General features: G+C 39.1%; 1 protein-coding gene and 1 pseudogene across 4 annotated transcripts in view; one reads left to right on the forward strand and one right to left on the reverse strand.

Annotated features, from left to right (window-relative positions):
• PRCP (prolylcarboxypeptidase) overlaps nucleotides 1–15,144 on the forward strand; it is an 82,384-nt gene extending 67,240 nt beyond the window's left edge. For all 4 annotated transcript variants that reach the window (XM_009187016.4, XM_009187015.2, XM_003910483.3 and 1 more), the window contains exons 7-9: nucleotides 239–403; nucleotides 1,095–1,282; nucleotides 14,389–15,144. In XM_009187016.4, coding sequence (XP_009185280.1) covers nucleotides 239–403; nucleotides 1,095–1,282; nucleotides 14,389–14,605 — 570 coding nt within the window. In that variant the 3' untranslated portion in view covers nucleotides 14,606–15,144. The remainder of the gene's footprint in view (nucleotides 1–238; nucleotides 404–1,094; nucleotides 1,283–14,388) is intronic.
• Nucleotides 3,636–4,134, reverse strand: LOC103877776 (annotated as a pseudogene).
• Nucleotides 15,145–23,115: the final 7,971 nt, after the last annotated feature.

A 23,115-nucleotide genomic window follows, 5' to 3' on the forward strand; every position in this document is an offset into this window, starting at 1 on the left:
AGCTAAGATGGTAGATGCAAATGACTTTGGTTTATTTTTATAGCCTAGGGAGTAATTGAAGATATTTAGTCATTTATGGAGGGGATTAAACTCAAGAGAGAAATTGTTAAACAATGCAGTTAGTAGCTTAAGAATATTTTATGATCAGATCAAAATCATATTTCTTCTTTGTGTTATTAAACTGTAATTTTATATTCATATTCTGACTCTTTCCCCATTTATCTTTCTAAAATGACAGGTAGTGTGCCAGTATTTGAAAAATCCCAATGTATCTGATTCACTACTGCTGCAGAATATTTTCCAAGCTCTGAATGTATATTACAATTATTCGGGCCAGGTGAAATGCCTGAATATTTCAGAGACAGCAACTAGCAGTCTGGGAACACTGGGTTGGAGCTATCAGGTAAATATGTATAATTTCCCCAAGTGGAACTTACTTTTCACTGATACAGCTGTGCTGTAAAGAAAAAATCAGGGTACACAAGATTTTGTCACCTAACCTGGATCCAGTTTTGGCTTCTGTTACTTTATGCTGTGATACTATGGACAAGTTTGCTTGTTCATTCATTTGTTCATTTAATAATCACCAAATATATATTGAGTTCTTACCATGCATCAGGCACTCCTCTAGGTTTCAAAGATACAAAGATAAATAGTACATGATCAAATATAGTATAGTGAAAAAATAAGTAATTAGTATTTCAATAGATCTTGATAAGTCCTACAAAGGAAGCATTTTATAGACATATAAGAGAAAGAGAGTCTAATTTGTCCTTCATCTGCACAATAAGACAGTAATAATAATAATACTTTCCTTCCAGAGTTGTTTTGAGGGTTAAATATGATAATAAATGTGAAATCAAGCAGTTTGCAGTGAAGGGATATAATCCTGACTTCCGTGGCTTCTTGACCAAGTCTTTTTAAGAATAATGAGAGATTATATGGCACAGAAGTAAAGAACGGGGTTTTGAAGTGGCCTTGCCTGAGTTCAAACCCTGCCTTTACTACTTACCAACATTATGACTTTGTATTATTTATTTAACCTCTTTTTGCCTCATTTTTCTAATTGGATTCTCTCTTGGTTTGCTTTTTAGGCCTGCACAGAAGTAGTCATGCCGTTTTGTACTAATGGTGTCGATGACATGTTTGAACCTCACTCATGGAACTTAAAGGAACTTTCTGATGAGTGTTTTGAACAGTGGGGTGTGAGACCAAGGCCCTCCTGGATCACTACTATGTATGGAGGCAAAAACATCAGTTCACACACAAACATTGTTTTCAGGTGAGTTTTTACTGTCCAAAGATAAACTTCAGTTGGTGGAACATTTGTAGAATATCTGAAAAAATAGAACCAGGAAAATCCTGGACAATAGAACAATATAGAATACAACAGTGGTACCGTCATGTTTTCCTATGCCTTGAAAGATAGGATGCTGAGAAGAGATAGAATTTTTTGCTCTATTACCAATGTGCTTTATTAAAGTCTTAAAAATCAACAGCAACAAAATTTTTAAAATATTAAAAACAAACTCTCCAGCACAAAATAAAGCATCATCCGCTGTTCTCAATTTGTCTTATTATTGTTATGTTGTTGTTGATGATAATAAAAAATTTCAGTATTCAACACTTTTGAAGTGCCCACTTCATTCTGTTCCAAGTACTAAATGAGGCACTTTAAATAAATTACCTGGTTAAATCCTCACAACAGCCCTGTGAAGTAGTTCTTCTAGGCCCTTTTTCACTGTGAAGGAAACTGAAAGTTGCTGTGTTCAATCACTTGCCAAAGCTCATCCAGCTTTGTTTTAGTTACTAAGTGATAAAGCCAGCTTTCTATTATGACCTGACTACAAATTCCATGTTTGTTTTTCTACATTACACTGCTCCTTAAGAAGTCACATAGTTGCCACTGGTTCACATCAGAGTTAATTGAGCAGACTCTATGTGTATCTGACTGGGCCTTCAAAATTTCCATGTTTTGAGTTGAACATTAGGTTGTCAGCTATTAAAATAGCAACGAGTTATTCAAGAATTTCCCCAAGTCTATATAGAAATAGGAGATACCACTACATACCTGTTAACCAGAGCTATTTTTTAAATTGTAAATGTCATTCTTTTACAAGTTCTTTTATTTGTTTTAATTTTTACTCTTTGAAAAAAATCTGTTAAAACTTTATCTTGCATTTTACAGAAGTCTATGAATGATTTTTAAAAGGTACCTCCTTACCCCATATCACGTTTCTCTGACAGTTGTTAAAGTAGGCAATGAGTATATTACCAGCTTGAGCATCGGCATCTTGCAAGGATTTCAGACCAACCAACCACTCACCAAAGAACTTGGCAGCTTTTTAATCTTGTTTTTAATACAATGGTAGGTCCACTCTGATGGCATACTTATCCAGCCAAATCTCTACAACACACTGCAAAATCAGTGATTAGCAAATTGGTTAGCTTTGGCATGCAGCTGTGCTTATTTGCCCATGACAGCCTGGTGTTGATACTGGCAACAGAACATTGAGAAGGACAACTTTCGCACTATAAGAAACAGAGTCGGGTACCCTTCTGTGGGATTGTGTCTGGTGATCAGCATGTGTGACATCACCTTGACAATTCCTTGATGTATCAAGGGCTAGTTTCCTCCAGCCCTTTTATGAGGCACTACTCTGTTCATAAGGGTGGAGCCTCATAACTGAAATGACATATTCCTTGATGTATCTCCTCAAGACATTTTCTGTTTCTGTTGGAATCTCCCTTTGATTACAAGTTGGTTATTACCATCTATAGAACCACTTGTACCCAATTCAGCCAACAAAAATGCAAGGAGGCTGGGTGCAGTGACTCACTCCTGTAATCCCAGCACTTTGGGAGGCCAAGGCAAATGGCTTACTTGAGCCCAGGAGTTCGAGAACAGTCTGGGCAACATGGTGAACCCCATCTCTAGAAAATATATAAAAATTAGTTGGCATGGTGGCACGAGCCTGCAGTCTCAGCTACTCGGGAGGCTGAGGTGGGAGGATGGCTTGAGCCCAGGAGGTGGAGGTTATAGTGAGCTGAGATTGCACCACTACACTCTAGCCTGGGCAATAGAGCCAGATATTGTCTCAAAAAACAAAAACAAAAACAAAAAAAACCAAGAAACATAAAAACAAAACAAAATAATTAAAAAAAATGCAAGGAAATGTTTGGGCTGATTATGTAATAGTTTACAGATATCCATAAAGTTGACGAAAGGAGTTTTCTTCGTTCCTACTTGGATGACCTGTGGAGGTTTCATGGTGAATTTCCTTTTCTTTCAAGCAACTGTATCTGGATTCTTTCCCCTTATGATGTTGAATACATGATCCAGCAGCTCCTCATATGTGCAGTCTCTTTCTGAGCCTACCTTGCAGGGCCTATCTGATTACTGAATGAGACAGCATCGTCTTTTTGCTGTCTTCATCTTCTAGAGCTGTATCTTTTTTTTTTTTTTTTTTTGAGACAGAGTCTTGCTCTGTCACTCAGGCTGGAGTGCAGTGGCACGATCTTGGCTCACTGCAACCTCCGCCTCCTAGGTTCACACCATTCTCCTGCCTCAGCCTCCCAAATTACTCCCAAGTAATTTTTTGTATGTTTAGTAGAGACAGGGTTTCAACCATGTTAGCCAGGATGGTCTCGATCTCCTGACCTCGTGAGCCGCGTGACTCGGCCTCCCAAAGTGCTGGGATTACAGGCATGAGCCACCACTTCCGGCTAGAGCTATGTCTTTAGTATTCCATCCTCATCTGGGAACTTGACATTCTTCTTTTTATTGCCAAGCATAATGTCAAGGTCCTCCTCTGGTTCATCTGGTTCTTGAACATCACTTTCAATCTTAAGATCCTTTACAACTTCTTCAGCTTTATCAATATCAAATATCCTTTTTTTTTTCCTCCTTTTTCTTCTGAATAAAGAAATTCAGGTCATCTAGAACATCAGAAATGTCTTTTTTCCTACTGTCATCTTCATTGGCTTCTACATCTTTGTCCTCAGCTGGCTCCGGTTCCTCTTCTTGGGCTAGTTTTTCTCTGTTTGTGTATCCCCTTCCTCATCTAACATAAAGGGTTTTTTCTTTTTCTTCTTGCTCATAGTAGGATCAAAAACTGTCTCATCCCCAGACATGGCTGTGGCTCAAGTGGGCTCAGCACATGGGAACTCGGACAGGTCAGCCCCAGGCCCCTGGCAGCATTGCTGCTCCTGCCAGTACCTCTCCGACCACTGTACTCTACAAATTCTTTTAAATAAGAGTCAAATTTGGCCTTTGGCATGTAGTCAAAAGTTTTTAGGGATGAGGAGAGCTGTTTGCCTGTACGTTGACTCTGAGTTTAGGCTGGTAGCACTGCCCACTTTGCAAAAAAAGGTCTCTGACTCATTAGACTCATTCTATTTTCTCTTTTAATTTTTAATTTTTGTTTTTATTTTAAGTTCTGGGGTACATGTGCAGGATGTGCAGGTTTGTTACCTAGGTAAACGTGTGCCATGGTGGTTTGCTGCACCTATCAACCCATCACCTAGATATTAAATCCAGCATGCATTAGCTATTTTTCTTTTTCTTTTGAGATGGAGTTTTGCTCTTTTTCTGCAGGCTGGAGTGCAATGGCACAATTTTGGCTCACTGCAACCTCCGCCTCCTGGGTTCAAGCTATTCTTGCCTCAGCTTCTCAAGTAGCTGGGACTACAGCTCACCTGGCTAATTTTTGTATTTTTAGTAGAGATGGAGTTTCACCATGTTGGCCAGGCTGGTCCCAAACTCCTGACCTCAGGTGATCCACCCGCCTCGGCCTCCCAAAGTGCTGAGATTACAGGTGTGAGCCACTGCACCCGGCCTTAGCTATTTTTCTTAATGCTCTCTTTCCCCAACTCCATCCACTGACAGGCCCCAGTGTGTGTTTTTTCCCTCCCTGTATCTGTGTGTTCTTGTTGTTCAGCTCCCACTTAAAAATGAGAACACGCAGTGTTTGGTTTTCCGTTCCTGCGTTAGCTTGCTGAAGATAATGGCTTCCAGCTCCATCCATGTCCCTGGAAAGGACATGATCTCATTCCTTGTTATGGCTACATAGTATTCCACCCAGCAGTATACCTTTCCCCAAATATAAGGCAAGACACTTTAATGGAAAACTTAAAACTGCTTTTTGTTTAATTTCCCTCCGTTGTGTTCCTTGTTCTCAAAAGGATTCTTCAAAACTATACTCTTCAGCTCAGTCTTACAAAATGATAGTTAAGCAAATAAGTCTGCTTAGGATGTTTAAGGAAACTGTGCCAAATTTAGGTTATTTGAAATCAGGAAAACTTGAAAGAACTGAGAGGGTTGAAAAAGACCTAAACATAAGCCTTTGAGTTTGTCTTAGTCCACTAGTGCTGCTATAGCAAAAAACCTGAGAGAGGGTAATATATAAACAGCACAAATGTATTGCTCACAGTCATGGAGGCTGAGAAGCCCAAGATGAGGATGCTGGCAGGTTTGGTGTCTGGTGAGGGCCCAGTCTTCGCTTTCAAGATGGCACCTTAAGGCAGCATCCTCACATGGCAGGAGGTGGAAGGCCAAAAGGGACCTAAGCTAGTTTTCTCCAGCCCTTTTGTAAGTATTTTAGTTATCCATTGCTTTTTTATGTTATCTTTCTCAGACTGTCAAAATGATAATAATAATAATCATCATCATCACCATCATTATCATCATTGGAGAAGGGGGCATATTTTGTGAGAAAAGTCAGTGGGTAGGAATTAGAGCTCCACGTAAGAAACTTTTAGCTCAGTGTAAGAAAGGACTTTCAGGAAGAGCTGTTCAAAGGTAGAGTGAGCTGTCTTGAGTAAAATTTCGTAAGCTTTTTTGATTCTCAGTTTTATCCTTTGTGAAGTGAGAATAATAATACCACTCACCCCATAAAGTTGTTGTGGTGCATCAAAAGAGCTCATCAAAGTACTTGGCTCAGATCTGGCAAATATCTACACTCAAAATATATTTGTTGAATGAATAAATGAAAGTACACTCTTCACCTTGCCCTTTATGTTCTAGCCACAGGGAACTGTATACTTATCTCTGAATGTCCTTTCTCATCCTCTTTTTCCTTTTTCCTTAAGTCACATACCTTCTCCAAGAAATATTCCGTAAGGGAGGATAGGTTTCTACCTCCCCCTTACGTACCGCTTATCACTCCATGTGGTGGTTATTTGTTTGTGTTTCTATCTGCCCCATGAGATTGTGAATTTATCACTGGCAGGAACTTCATCTTAACCATCTCTGTATCTTTAGCATTTGCTACAGTGACTAGCACATAATGAATGCCCAGTAAATATGCCTGTTGTTGATAAGGATGATGAATGAAATACACAGCTCAGGAAGGCTTCAGAAGCATGTGAAAGTTTAAAGGCAAGACTGTGTAAAGATGCTGGTTTATCTTTTTGCAGTGGCAAGTCTACTTTTACAAAGAAATCTTTTTCTATAGTTTGCTAGGTATGAGAAATACAATGCAAAAATTTTTAAGTTATTAAAAAATTCAAAATTCTCCTACTTTTCTGAAGAAAGAGCACTCCCAAAGTAAAGGAACAGCCACAGGTGTGTCTGTTCTGTGTACTTCATGGCCACTAGCTATAAAATGTTTCTGGTTGCTGAGTAAGAAGGTGTCCAAGCATAGGCATGGGCAAAGACTTCATGACTAAAACACCAAAAGCAATGGCAGCAAAAGCCAAAATTGACAAATGGGGTCTAATTAAACTAAAGACTTCTGCACAGCAAAATAAATTATCATCAGAGTGAACAGGCAACCTACAGAATAGGAGAAAATTTTTGCAATCTGTCCATCTGACAAAGAGCTAATATCTAGACTCTACAAGGAACTTAAACAAATTTACAAGAAAACAACAACCCCATCAGGAAGTGGGCAAAGACAATTCTCAAAAGAAGACACTTATGTGGCCAAGAAACATGAAAAAAGCTCATCATCACTGATGATTAGAGAAATGCAACTCAAAACCACAGTGAGATACCATCTCATGCCAGTTGGAATGGCAATTATTAAAAAGTCAGGAAACAACCGATACTGGAGAGGGTATGGAGAAATAGGAACGATTTTACACTGTTGGTGGGTATATAAATTAGTTCAACCATTGTGGAAGACAGTGCGGCAATTCCTCAAGGATCTAGAGCCAGAAATACCATTTAACCCAGCAATCCCATTCCTGGGTATATACTCAAAGGATTATAAATCATTCTACTATAAAGACACATGCACACGTATGTTTATTGCAGCACTATTCACAATAGCAAAGACTTGGAACCAACCCAAATGCCCATCAATGATCGACTGGATAAGGAAAATGTGGCACATATACACCATGGAATACTATGCGCCATAAAAAAGGATGAGTTCATGTCCTTTGCAGGGCCATGGATGAAACTGGAAACCATCATTCTCAGCAAACTAACACAGGAACAGAAAATCAGACACTGCATGTTCTCACTCATAAGTGTGAGTTGAACAATGAGAACACATGGACTCAGGGAGGGAAACATCACACACTGGGATCTGTCAGTGGGGCAGGGATTGGGGAGGGAGAGCATTAGGAGAAAATACCTAATGTAGATGATGGGTTGATGGGTGCAGCAAACCACCGTGGCACCTGTATACCTATGTAACAGACTTGCACATTCTGCACATGTATCCCAGAACTTAAAGTATAGTTAAAAAAAAAAAAGAAAAAAAAGAAAGTGTCCAAAGAGCCCTGTGGAAAGTATCTTAATCTTCATTTCCAGGTTTCTCTCCTTAGTCTGCCTCACACGAATCCAAGTGTGATTGCTTTTCTGGTTGGGAAGTTTAATCTTTAATTGTTGGATTGGAGATTTTTCAGTTAAGGCTTTGAAGTCAGGTAGACCTTGATGCCATTTTTCTTCTTCCCTGAATTAGCTGCATGACTTTGCGCAAATTGCCAATTCATATTACTTAGGAATAATAATGAGTACCTAACAGGGTTATTTCAAGGAACAAATTATTGTGGAAATAAGCAACAGAGATTTTGTCTGTTTTCTTCACTGTGGAGTCCCGTGCCTGGTCGGTGCCTGATATATAGTAGGCACTCAGTAAACATTTGTTTACCTGTTAATAGTCTCATTACAGCAATTCTTTTTTTATTCCACAATTGTTTTTTGAGGGGAGGTTTATTTTCTTTCCCAACTTGTAGACATAATTTTACCAACAGTCATTCTCAGTTATTTTAGTATAAATCCAAAAGGGAGTCCCTGAGGAGCTGGTTAGTTTAACATCATTTCTCAGGCAAATTAATTGTTGCCAGTGACTAAGTGAAGCTCCCTGTTGGGGAAATTTTACCCAGGCATCTAGATCCTCTCATGAATGCCAGTTTTTTTTTTTTTTTTTTTTTGTAGATTTCCCAATGACTGGTTTAGCTTTCACACATCTAGGACCAAGAAATTCAAGTCCATGTGCATCTTAGGTCTCTCAGCAACTCCAAACACTGTTGCTAAGCCACTAGGCTATTTCAGATGACCTTTTAAATCAAATGCAGTTTGCTTATTATGTGGCTGTTGGGATAGCTTTTTTGTTTTGCAAATAATGGAGAGTTTCCTATCTGGGTTGGGCTTGTCAATTTGGAATAATGACAAAGGCGATTTATTAATTTAAGAGAACCCAACTCCTTATGTAGTTTACTTTAAAAGTTTACCTGGTAGTTGAAAACTGAGGCTTCTATTTAACATGAGTTTTTCTTTTTGTTTTTAATAAAACCAAAAAGTACACTTCTGGAGTGTAGGTTTTTTTTTTTTTTTTTTTTTTTCCAAGGATGATGTTAAGTTGCAATTGAACAGAGGACAATTTTTATTTTATTTTATTTTTTTGAAACAGAGTCTTGCTCTGTTATCCAGGCTGGATTGCAGTGGCATGATCTCAGCTCACTGCAGCCTCTACCTCCCGGGTTCAAGCCATTCTCCTGCCTCAGCCTCCTAAGTAGTTGGGACTGCATGCATGCGCCACCACGCCTGGCTAATTTTTGTATTTTTAGTAGAGGCAGGGTTCCACCATGTTGGGCAGGCTGATCTCAAACTCCTGACCTCAAGTGATCCATCCATCTTGGTCTCCCGAAGTGCTGGGATTACAGGTGTGAGCCACCATGCCTGGCCAGGACAGGCAATTTTAAATTGTATTTCAAACACACATATACTTAATGTACCTAATTTTTTTTCTCATATAATTTGTACATTTACATTTTCATGATTTATTTACTTCTTGGTGGTGGTAATACTTATTATGCTTACAGAATATGGTAATAACTATAATGACATCACACGTTCGTGTAGTAGTTTATTTATTTTCACATATATTATTTGACTTGGGCCTCACAATAGTTCTGTCTGAGAAGGGTATTATCTTTCTTAAAAAACATTTTTTTTCTATAATCCACATGAGAATTGAGGTTCACAGGGGTCAGTAACTTACCCAAAGTCATGCAGCTAGTAAAAATGTACAACTTAGATCTACTGAATGAATTCATTGTTCTTTCCACTATTAACACACAGCTGAAGGTCAGTCTCTTTATATTTGTATTAATCATTTATATGAACTTTTCTTTCCCACGTAAAAAGTACCAAAGTGATTTACAGCATGTTTATGAACTTGCATATGTGTATTTATAGATGTCTATGATGGGCATCCAGTATGTGGCCACAGCCAACTAGACACTTTTTAAGTTCATTCAGTAAATTTTTTGGGCCTCCTATTGTGAGCCAGGTCTGCTTCTAGGAACTTGGAGATGTAGAAATAAACAATATGGACAAAAATCTCTGCTGTCATGGAGTTCTAGTTTGAGAGCTAGGAAATGAAACAAGATAGAACTTATAAATATGTTAGAAGGATATAAGTGACAAGGAGAAAAAAGTAAACCAGGAAGGGGACTGTAAAATGTCATAGGGAGGGAAAACAGTTGAAATACTTTATTAGAGTGACCAGGGAAGACTTCATCAAGGAGTGACTTTTAAAAAATGATATAGAGGAAGTAAAGGAGCTAGCCATGAAGTTGGTGGAGTAACAGGATTAACTGAAGGCAAAGGCCTTGAAAGAGAAGTGTCCCCAGCCTATTCTTCAGGTGGAGTAAGGTCAGTGTGGCTGGAGTGGGTTTAATACGTGAGAGAGTAATAGGAGGTGAAATCAGGGAGGGAGCAGAGGGCCCGAATTATGTGGAAACTTGTTGGTTCTAGTAAGGACTTAGGTTTTTACTGTGAATGAGATGGGAAAACTTGGAGCTTTTTGAGAAAAGGAATGACATTATCTGGTTCAGGTTTTAACAGGATCAAGTTGGCAGCTCTATTGATATTAAATTGCAGGGAGACAAGGGTAGAGGCAGGAAGGTCAGTTAAAAGGCTATTGTAGTAACTCAGGCTAGAGATAATGGTGACTTAGATTAGAGTTGTGCAGTGGAGGTAATGCAAAATGGTCAGATTATGGATATATTTGAAGATATAGATGACAGGATTTGTTGACAGATTGTGTGTTAAACAATGAGAAAATTAAAGAGTGAAACCAAAAAGATTAAAGAGTGACATCAAACTTTTTGACCTGAACAATGAAAAGGATAGACTTCCCATTGACAGAGATTGGGGAAGATGGCAGGAGGAGCTGGTTGGCATTTGGGAAGCATCAGGAACTGCCAAGTGTCTAATTTGACTTCCATGTAAAAATGTGAAGTTCACATTTGAACTTTGGTTCTGAAGTTTAGGGGAACAATCCTGGCTAGATACATTATTTGGTAGTCATCTATATATAGGTTGTACTTATAGTTGAGAAATTTTTTGATGATTATGCAAATTATGGGAATAATTTCATGTCTTTGATAATGTGAGCTTGAAGACTTTTTATTTCAGGCTTGTTGTAAACAATACCAGCAAAATGGAGTTTGTATTAAACAAGTATCAGGACACACATAAAAATGTCCTGTAAGTGATTTCAAGTGGTATGTAGTATAGATATGCCAAGAGGTACCATTCGAGGGGAAAGTGATCTAATACATGCCATGGGCAGAATACTCAGATCCAGGTAGTTCAGTGACAGTTTTCCCTGGGGAATCTGTTTCCATGAGATTAGGTAGATGAAAGGCAGACCTGGGACTAGAAGCAAAGTATGTCTGATCCCAAAGCTTATGCTCTTCTTACTTTGCAGCACACAAGAGAGCGTGAGCTGTCGACTTTCAACAGCAGTCACGGTTCCACTGAATTGCAACGTAGTATAAAATTAAGCATTGGACTAGGGTTTTTAGAGCTGTGTTTGAATCTCAGATTTGCTAAGTCAAATGATTTTGGCAAGCCTTTTAAATTCTCTGGGCATTAGTTTTCTCTTTTATAAAAGAATTGTAATTAAACCTACTTCATAGGGTTGTTACAATGAACACGTGAAAGGCTTTGTAAACACGAATGCAATCTATGCATAATATGTTATACTAGGGAAAAATTTGATTTAAATAGTATCAAGAATAAAATGCTTTGGAATAAATTTAACAAAAGAAGTGCAAGATGTATACATTGGAAACAAATTAAAAATTGCTTCCTTTAAATGGAAAGACCTCTCATGTTTATGTATTAGAAGAATTAATACTATTAAGGTGACTATTACTCCTCAAGTTGATCCACAGATTCAATGTGATCTCTATCGAATTTCCAGCTGGCCTTTTTTTTTAAAAAAAAATTAGAAATTGACAAGCTGATCCTGAAATTCATATAGGAATATATGGGACCCAGAATAGCCAAAATAATCTTGAAAAGGAAGAATGAACTTGAAGAACTCACACTTCCTGATTTCCAACTTACTACAAAGCTACAGTCAATACAGTGTGATACTGGCATAAGGATAGACATATAGACAAGTGGAAGAGAATCAAGTGTCCAGAAGTCAAACCTTACATGTATGGCTTATTGATTTTCAACAAAAGTAGCAAGACAATTCATTGAGAAAAGAAGTTTTTTCAACAAATGATGATGGGAAAACTGGAGATTCGCATGCAGAAGAATGAGGTTGGCTCCCTATTTCATACCATAACAAGAAAAATCAACTCAGAATAGATCAAAGGCTTAAATGTAAGGGCTAAAATGATAAATCTTATAAAGGAAAACATAGGAATAAATCTTCATGACTGTGGGTTAGACAGCAGTTTCTTGGTTACCATACCAAAAACACAAACAATGAGAAAAAATAGATAAATCAACTTCATGAAAATGAAAAACTTGTGCTGCAAATGATACTATCAAGAAAGTTAGAAGATAGTCTACAGAATGGGAGAAAATATTTGCAAGTCATATATTTAATAAGGGACTTGTATCCAGAATAGGTAAGGCTTTATAAACAATACCAGCAAAACGGAGTTTGCATTAAACAAATATCAGAACACACATAAAAATGTTCTGTAAGTTATTTCAAGTGGTATGTGGATAAAGATATGCCAAGAGGTGCCATACAAGGGAAAAGTGATCTAATGTTTGCAATGGGCTGAGTACTTAGATCCAGGTATTTCAGTGCCAGTTTTTTCCCTTAGGAATCTGTTTCCATGAGATTAGGTAGATGAGAGGCAGACCTGAGACTGGAACCAAAGTGTGTCTGATCCCAAAGCTCATGCTTTTCTTACTCTGCAACACACAAGTTAAGAGAGTGTGAGCTCTCAGTCAAAAATAAAAAGATACATAACTCTAGTTAAAAAATGAGCAAAGATATGACTGGACATTTTCCCAAAGAAGATATAAAAATGGCCAATCAGCACATAAGATGTTTAAACACCATCAGTCTCTTGGGAAATGCAAATTAAAACCATAGTGAAATATCGTTTAATACTTACTAGCCTAGGATGTCTAAAATAGACAGATAATAATAAGTGTTGAAGATGTAGAGAAAGTGGAACCCTCAAATGTTGCTACTGGGAATATAAAATGGTGTAGCCCCTTTGGAAAGTAGTCTGGCAGCTAATCAATAGGCTGTTACCATATGTCCTAGAAATTCCTAAGTATATGCCTAAGAGAAGTGAAATCATACATCCACACAAAAACTTGTATGTGAATGTTCAAAGGAGCAATACTCATTAGCCAAAAAGTGCAAACAATACAAATGTGCATCAAATGATGAAGAGATAAATAAAATATGATGTATTCATACAATGAAATATTATTTGGCAATGAAAAGGAACATGTACTGATTCATGCCGCAACATGGGTGAAACTTGAAAACATTACACTGGGTGAAAGAGACCTGTTCCAAAAGACCACCTACTATTTAATTCCATTTGTATGAAATGTCCAGAATAGGCAAATCTATAGATTCAGAAAATAGACTTATGGTTTCCTGGGGCTGAGAGCAAGGCAGGAAGGTGGGGAATGACTGCTAATGAGTATCGGTTTCTATTTGGGGTGATGAAAATGTTCTAAAATGGATTGTGGTGCTGGTTGCACAACTCTGAGTATACTAAAAACCATTGAATTGTGTATTTTAAATAGACAAATTCTGTGGTAGATGAATTATATCTCAACAAAACTATTCAGAAATATTATTAGGGATGCTGTCTGTGGTTGTATTGGATTTTTTACTCAGTTAAACTAAATACTCAGTTTTAGTGACTGATTATCTTTACATTATTCTGAATTGTGTTGTGTGAACCAGTCGACACTAATAACCTAGTAGCATTTCCTTAACTTTAAAGCTAATGTAAAATGAAGATTTTTGTGTAATGCCCAAATTTTTGGATTCCAGATCCCGGTGACATTTTTCAGATCTACTATCCTGTTTCCCAAAGTACTGTACTGTATTGGATAAAAAATGCAGCCTCCTCCTTTCCTCCCTCCCTCCCTCCCTCCCTTTCTTCTTTCCTCCCTCCCTCCCTCCCTTTCTTCTTTCCTCCCTTTCTCCCTTCCTCCCTTCCTTAAGAAAATGGGGTTTCACCATGTTTCCCAGGCTAGTTGGGCTCAAGTGATTCACCATCTTGGCCTCCAAAGAGCAAAGATTACAGGCATGAGCCACTGTGCTCGGCCTGTTATCTCCATTTTACAGATGAGGAAACTGAGTCAGGTAACTTGTATTATATAACTTTTGAATGATGAAATCAGGATTGAAATTCAGGTTTCTAAATTTCATATCCCAGTACAATCTAGGTTGATTTATGGGAACACCTCCTTCAATCATCTCTGGTTCCTTTTTTTTTTTTTTTTGCACCTGATTGCAGGAATATTGCAAAACTCCAGTATGAATCATCTCTCCATATGATAAATTAGGTCCTCAGATCAAATCCCCCAGGTTACAAGTTTATAATTTTAGGTGTTAAACATATAATAGGTTTCTCCTAGCTTATCTCTCAGTATGAAAAACTAACACCTTTATTTTTTCTTCTGTTTTTTACTTGCAGCAATGGTGAACTAGACCCCTGGTCAGGAGGTGGAGTAACTAAGGATATCACAGACACTCTGGTTGCAGTCACCATCTCAGAGGGGGCCCACCACTTAGATCTGCGTGCCAAGAATGCCTTAGATCCCACATCTGTGCTGTTAGCCCGTGCCTTGGAAGTCAGACATATGAAGAATTGGATCAGAGATTTCTATGACCGTGCAGGAAAGCAGCACTGAGAAACTTTTGATTGTTTTCAGTTTCTTCTTTTATGTTCTCACCACCACATTCCCATTCACTTTGGTTTTCTACATGTAATTACCTTCTCTTGTGTATCATTAGATTTGATGGGCCAAGGTTGAGATAGAATAGAGGGTAATGACGGTAAGAGCAACTGTCCCATGAATGTGATTTCCTGGGTTCTCACTGTCTTTGCACCATGTCTAGGAAGAATCTTCTTGATAACTCTCCCACACCATCAGTGGCCTTCAAAACTGGAGCAGAGCTCCTGATTGCTTTTCATAAGAGGGAGAGTTACTTTCTTTGTATCTCTGCAAGCAGAGATTTCTTTTTGGCTTTGAGGTTGAAGTCTCTTTAGCCCATTTGTAAGTCCCCATCCCTACCCTACACAAAGTAAAAGCAGAAGATAGATTAAAAAATGATGTAATTGCAGCTGGTAGGATGTCTGGTGCCAATCCAGGAAGTGAGAGCCATTTCTTTTGTACTGGATTTAATGACTTTGAACTGTGCTGTAAATAAAGAATACAGCTGGACCTTATACCTGTGTGTTGCTTCTGAAGCTCACTCCGGCTCCGGCTGTTGGGAATGCTGTGTGCACAGGGCTTAGCTGGTTTTGGAAAGTCCTTTAATTTTTTCTCTTCCACTTGGCAGCTTTTCTTAGTTCTGGGATGTTGGCCACTGTGGTACTGCCAGTAAGAAATCTGGCCTTTTTCTGCTCCATTTCTCTTTGTTTCTAAGGTCAGTTTTGTGGTAATTTGGTTGAATTCTGCCAGTTTAGGAAAATGACTCTGTTTTGTCTTTTTAAATCTGAGCAAGCTTTATGCTGTAGTCACTAATTATATTTCAGTAAGAAGCCTTTAAAAATTGATGAATCAGCTGTTCCCAAAGTAGAATATAGTAATATTTAGCTTTTAAATTTTTTAAATTTTATTTTCTGATAGTTGTTACTGCTGTCATTAAAACCAGAAGTGTTAGACACTAACAGGCAGGTGCACGAGAACTTTTCTGTATGACTTCCAAAAGACAAGCTGACTAATTCATGCAGGCAGCATATTTGACATTAATAAATGGCCAAGCCATTCCTATTTCCAAGGGGTTGGCTTCTTTCAAGCAGTTCTTACACTGAGACCTTTCTTCAGAAGGGCTTTTCTAGGATAACAAATAGGGTTGGATCAAAACCTTTCAGGGACACAGAGAGACAGAGAGACTAACAGTTTCTACTCTGTTGAAAGATTTCTTCCTCCTTGTTTCTTTTCATTTTCTCTCAATAATTTTTTTTTCTTCACACTGCCTTGGGAACATTTTCTGCTTTTAAAAAACTGTACCTTGAGCTTGATCATTTTTAAGGCACTTTTTTTTTTTTTTTTTTTTTTTAAGTACAGATATAGAGTTCGTTCTTGGGATGGAAGGCTGAAATATTTCCTTTACTTTCCCTGGCATCTGGGAGATACAGGAAAATCTTTGTCTTATTTTGGAAGGCTTTAGTTCTCATTGTAATGAGTTGTCTATCAAAGCATTTGGTTACCATTTTTGTTTCAGCATCAGAGAACAATCTCTTTGGGTGGGAATTTAAGGGCCAAAACAATACTGGGTTTTTTTCTTTGTCAACTAAGAAATTATGTAATGCAGGGTTTATGGGCTTAATAGAGGATATTCTTACAATTTATTTTACAATTTTAGGGTTTTTTCCTTGTGTCAAATCTTTAAAATACTTTGCCATTTTATTTAATATTGATTGTTTAGATGAGTTACATTATTCTGAAGAAACAAACTGCAAAAAATAGAATTTTTTGGCAAGCATAATTGTATCCTATTACTGTACGCATTTTAGGGATATAGATAGCAGCCTTAATTGAAGTGAGTACAGTTATAATATGCTAAAGTTTAATTTTAAAATGAAAAAGAATTGGAGTGTCAGATAAGCCTCATTATTTAAAGCATCCCTCTAATAAAACTGCACTTTTTACCGACAGGGAAAGAGAGACATGGAGACTTGAGTGCTTTCTATTTTTATTTTTTTCAGCTCCCAAGAGCTTAGAAAGAATTTCTCCTAAAGAAATTTAGGAAAACCTTCTTAGGGAATCTGTAGCCCCAAGAGGTTATCCAGAGGAGCCAGTGTCTAAGCCAGCATCGTAGAGGGCGAAGGCCCCTGAGATATCCAGTTCAACTGCATCATTTTGTAAGGGATAGAATTGTAGCCTAGAGAGAAGGAACTTGTCTAAGGCCTCACAACTCCTTTTTGGCAAAATTGCGACAGAACTGGGGCTCCTTTTTGGCAGATTTTGTTTGTTTGCTTCATTTTACTCGCACAGTTTTATTTTTGTTTGGATTCAAGCAACAAAAGCCCACAAAACCAGCTTAAGGAAAAGAAATTTTTTGAAACTGCAAGATCAGCTCCAGGACTTGGGTTACTAGGAATCATGGGGAACTAGAACTGGGGTCTGGAAGGTCGTTAAAAATCAGTACTGCTGTGTTCTGTTTCACTTTCAACAGAGGTGACCTATTGTCAGACTGGTTTGGATTTGTTCGTCAGATGTCTACAGTTTGGTAGGCAGTCTAAAGCGTGCATCAGAATTACCCAAAAGGGCTTGTAAAAATGCTGATTCCTGAGCCCCGTCCCAGAGTTTCTAATGTGTCTTGGGATGGATCTTGGGAAGTTGCATTTCTAACAAGTTCCCAGGTGATGCTGGAGCATCCCACTTTGAGAGCCCCTAGTTGAAAGAATCCGGAATTTGAATTTGAATTCAGTTCATCTCACTTCTGTCATCCTGCCTGACTCATTTGAGTGTGGGAGCCCTGCCTAGTGCATCTCTTCCCATGACTGCTTTATTCTCCCCCTACAGACCAGCTTCCTTTTCTGTACTCACAAGGCCCATAAGGACTTCTTAGAATGGTGTCTTCAACCCCCTGAGGGAGCAATGCTTCACAAATGCACAACTCTCAGGTGGTTAGGGAAGGACAGGGCCATGAAAACATGGTTACAAAAGTGTACTTCTTAGGACTGGGGAAGCAGTTCAGGCAACTCAATCACACGACATCTATCACACAGTGTTTCTTGGAGCACAGGTATCCAACAAAATGCCAATAACTTGTGTAGTAGAAAGACCTATACCCATAGTTGAACAAGTGTGGAAAATAATGGGACAAATGAAGTTGAATAGTTGCTTTGTTTATCTGTAAATACTATGTGACTCTCTGAAATGGTGATGAGAATACAACTCTTTCTTTTCTTTTTTTTTGGAGACGGAGTCTCGCTCTGTTGCCCAGGCTGGGGTGCAGTGGTGTGATCTCTGCTCACTGCAAGCCCCGCCTCCCGGGTTCACGCCATTCTCCTGCCTCAGCCCCCAGAGTAGCTGGGACTGCAGGCACCCGCCACCACGCCCGGCTAATTTATTATTTTTTTTTTTAGTACAGACGTGGTTTCACCATGTTAGCAAGGATGGTCTCGATCTCCTGACCTCGTGATCCACCCGCCTCTGCCTCCCAAAGTGTTGGGATTATGGGCGTGAGCCACTGTGCCTGGCCAACTTTTTCTATTCTTAACAGAGCATCTCCTAGGCATAAGGCATTGGTCTAAAACCTGAAAAATGCAATGGTGAAAAAGCAAACACTGCACCTAATTTAATAAGGTTTATGTTCTGGTGGGAGAAAGACACGAAATGTCAATTATACAGTGAATTGGTACAACTATAAATGTTATGAAGAGTTGAGGCTATTAGGACATTAATTGCAATTTAATAGGAAAATAGAGATTAATTGCTAAATGTTCTAATCTAATGGCCTCGACTCGTCATAACACTAAATGTTAAATGTTTAGCATTTAGACAATGTGAGGTAGTCTGGGGGAATAGCAGTGTCTTTTTGATATGCTACATTTTACCTGTGATCTAAATGATGAATGGGAGCTATACTAGGAAGAGGAGTGCAGAAAATGACATGTGCAAAAGCCCTGAGTGTAGCATATTCAAGGAACTTGAAGAAGGCCACTGCAATGGGAAGGCAAACAACCACAGAGAATGTGACGTAAGATGAATATGAAGACATGGACAGGGGGAATGCTCATTCAAGTAGAATTATACAGATGAAAAACCTTTGATGGGCTTTAATCGGGGGAGTGATACGAACAGATTTTCATTTAAAAGGACTACTCTGGCTATAGAGTAGAGTATGCATTGTAGGGTACAAGCAAGTAAGGTAGGAGACCCCAGTCACAGTTGTCAAGTTAAGAGAAGAAGGTAGGTTTGACTAGAGTGGTAGAGATGGAGACAAGGAGAAGTGGAAAAATTGGAGAAAGATTTAGTAAGTCAATGGAATTTGACTCAATCTGTGCTGGAGAGTCATGGTGAGTAGATGCCAATCAAAGCATGGGCTCAAGGAGCTGGTGTTTGGGAAACATACTTCAGGAGCTCATTGTGTAGTGTCCTTACCCTGATACTTTTTAAAGAAATACCCAAACATCCTAATTCTTCTACATATGACTCCACTGATCCAAGACACCACTTGAGCCCCACTACAGCCTTTCCTTAAATTAATTCTCTGGACTCATTTCCCATTTTTACTGCCACCCTTCACTTTCCTAATAACCCTGCACTTTGGCTATATCAAACTTCTCATCATTCTGAAATACTGCTCTTCTGTTTAAAATTCCTTTCTCAAGCACCAACCTCCAATATGTTTTTTACTGGAAAACTACTGTGCATCATTTAAAGCCCAGAACAATTTGATTACCTTCCCTCTGAAGTCTTTCCTAGCTTTCCTAAAGGAAGTAATTCCTTGTCTGTGCTCTCACAGAACCAGGTTTACACTTAGTGTGTGAGCCTGAATGTAAACTCCACCAAGGTGGGGATTGTCTGTCTTCTTTTGCAGCACTGTAAACAGTACCTGACCACCTCTAATTTGGTATACATATCCTAAGTTATAATACTTTGCTTAGTGTTCTCATCCTGTTTTTAGGAAAGCCAACCTCTCTGAAGACAAGGACTATGTCTTATTCCTTCTAATAATCAGCATCTAGCACAGGTCCTGGCAGCCAGGACTCAGTAGGCCCTCCATACATTTATATTTAATGAATACATTTTAGGGCAGAAAGGTCAAGATTTCTGTTGATCTCTTTGTATAGCCATGTACCTTTCAGAGCTCTGATGTGCCCATGTGACCTCGTGCCCTTGGCTTCCCTGGATTTTGGAAAGGGGATCTCCAGTACTTAGTACCTCTGGAACTTGGACTTTCTGATTTACCCTCAGTTGAACTGCATGTGCCCGGCTCCCTCTTCCACTCTATCAAGCAGGAACTCTCTGTCAAGGTAGTTGCATGTAATTTTGCCTTGATGTTAGATGGGAACAGAACATTGAACACAGCCATTCAAGGAGTCAAAGAACGAGTTGGGGCTCAGCATGGTAGCTTACACCTATAACCCCAGCACTTTGGAAGGCTGAGGCGGGAGGATCATTTGAGCCCAGGAGTTCCAGACCAGCCTGGGCAATATCGTGTATTGCCTTGCAAAAAATTTCTTTAAAAAAATTAGTTGAGCATGGTGGTGCATGCCTGTAGTCCCAGCTACCCAAGAGGCTGAAGTGGGAGGATCACTTGAGTCTGGGAGGTCAAGGCTGCTGTGGGCCATGATCATGCCACTGCACTCCAGCCTGGGTGACAGAGAGAGACCCTGTCTCAAAAAAAAAAAAAAAAAAAAAAAGGATGCGGGGGATTGGTGCCAATAAACTTTGCTACCTTTAATAATGGGAGTGGAAAGATAGAATCTTCCAACAGCAGACCTGGAAAGCAATCTTGGGATCATTTAGCTCTATGTGTTTGTTTAATGTGGCTAACATCTTTAACAAGAAACTCAAATGTGAAAGTTACTTGCCCAAGGTTGAGGTATTGCTTCTCACAAGAGGGCATTAGCTGCAGGGGTCTGCCCACAGACCCTGGCCTAAACAACGGATGAATAAAAAGTACATTGACACACAGATATTCTTTTTTGCCAGTCCTGCTGAGTGTCCGACTGCCTGCACACCAAGAGAGGTTTGTCACTGTGGCCGGCCTGAGCAGTTTGCACTCCAGGCATTTATTTAGTTTACAATTAACAACAGAAGCTTTGAGTCCACACACTTGTGGATAATTAACATGGTTAAGAGAGTAGTTCTACGAATGATTAAAGCTCAGGTACCACAGTTTAAAGTAAATACCATTAGGGGGCAATATTCCTGGTAGAACTCCCCCTGGAGAGGGCCATCTGGCTGAAAGGTTAGTTAATGGAGGTAGGGTAAACAGACTTAACTGGGGAAGCCTCTATTGTCCGTAGTATTTACCCTATGACCTAATGCTCTAAGGTAAGAACTGGCTGCCTTCAGCCTGTTCAACTATTAGAAGCTATGTAACCTTTCGGCCTTCCAAAAAGGTTTGTGACTATTCCCTATAACTTTCCCTAATATTTCCCTTTAATATTTCTGCCACCATCCTGAGTGAATCCCAACACAAGGTCATACAGCTCAACATGTTTATTATTCATTTATTTTTGTCACACCTTGTTCTGAAAGGATTTCAGGTGATCTAAAGATATACATTGAGGCTGGGCATGGTGGCTCACACCTGTAATCCCAGCACTTTGGGAGGCTGAGGCGGGAGGATCATGAGGTCAGGAGATCAAGACCATTCTGGCTCACATGGTGAAGCCCCATCTCTACTAAAAATACAAAAAATTAAGCAGGCATAGTGGCATGTGCCTGTAGTCCCAGCTACTCGGGAGGCTGAGGCAGGAGAATTGCTTGAACCTTGGAGGTGGAGGTTGCAGTGAGCCGAGATCGCGCCACTGCACTCCAGCCTGGGTGACAGAGCAAGACTCCATCTAAACTATATATATATATATATTATATATATATTATATATATACACACACATTGAACACAGCACAAGTGGGACATAAGAGATTTAAAAGGGTTAGAGATGTAAAATGGATCTAGGAATGGAAACCATAAAGCGGGATTTAGCAATTGGATTCCACAGAATGCTATTAAGGCCAGATGTTAGCAGGTGTTACATAAAAAAGGGATACCATGAGCAAAAGTATTTGAACGTGGAACATGGTTGAAACAAGTTTAAACAGATTATCTTTATTACCAAATCTCTCAAACCTTTAATACGCTGTAAACATTGTGAATCAATAAAATACTTTCCAAAACTAAGGTTTTTTTTCCAAAACTTATTTGATCCCTTTTTCATGTAACATTTCACGCATTGTGAATCAACAAGAATGTGACATTTCTCAAATTTATTTGATCTGAAACTCCTTTTTAAATGCAACATTTGAGAAACTAGTGCTCTGTTGAACACGTGTTGGGAAATACTGCCATAGAAGTCTATATATTTTCTGAAGATGAGGGCTAAGAAAATCTGGCTCTAAGCTTTCTAGCAGAAAACAAAAATGAAAGCAGTTTACTCTATGCAGCAGATAAAAACAGACCAAGTAATCTGCAGAAGCCCATGCAGGAACTTACTGGAAGGACCTCAGAAATGGGAAAAGTATGAGTGAGTGATCTAATCTCTCTTCATATATTTATAGATTTCATTGTCTTCATACTTGTACAACCTTTCATTATAGATGAAAGTCATAACACCAGAGTATAACAATTATTTTACAGTGAACAAAGGAACTATATTATAGGTATACACATTTTTGCTAATCTGATTTAATTTAGAAATAGATTATAGTATTTGGAGAAACATTTGCAGCCAAAATTTTGCTAAATAAATGTCTCTTAGCCAGTTTAAATGTCTTAGTAGATAGTTGAACAGGGGAAGGAATAATGTGTGGTAACACAAATGAAGCAGATTTGAAAATGAGCTCAGACACCAAATATACTCTCATCCTACTTGGCTTAGAGGTGAACTAGGCTCCTCAGCCTTGGGAGGCAGAGTCAAGACAAGCAACCAGGAGCTTCTTCCCTACAGAGAGGTTGGCATCTGTTATTAAATTACCTCTGTTCATTTGGGGGAGTGGTGTTAACTGTTATCTGTGTTTTGTAACTCCTAAAATGTAGAGGTACAAAGGAAGGTTAAAAAAAACCATCCATCAATAACTCCAAGATACTAAACTCTAAATGAAGCTGTGTGCTAAGGAGATATAGGATAATAGAAGCAAGATGGCCGAATAGGAACAGCTCCAGTCTCCAGCTCCCAGCACCAGTGACACAGAATACGGGTGATTTCTGCATTTTCAACTGAGGTACTGGGTTCATCTCACTACAGAGTGCCGGACAATCAGTGCTGGTCAGCTGCTGCAGCCCGACCAGCGAGAGCTGAAGCAGGGCGAGGCATCGCCTCACCTGGGAAGCGCAAGGGGGAAGGGAATCCCTTTTCCTAGCCAGTGGAAATGAGACACACAACACCTGGAAAATTGGGTAACTCCCACCCCAATACTGCACTTTACCAATGGTCTTAGCAAATGGCACACTAGGAGATTATATCCCACACCTGGCTGGGAGGGTCCCACGCCGGTGGAGCCTCCCTCATT

This window comes from Papio anubis, chromosome 12 (assembly GCF_008728515.1).
Source record: "Papio anubis isolate 15944 chromosome 12, Panubis1.0, whole genome shotgun sequence".
Lineage (NCBI taxonomy): Eukaryota > Metazoa > Chordata > Mammalia > Primates > Cercopithecidae > Papio > Papio anubis.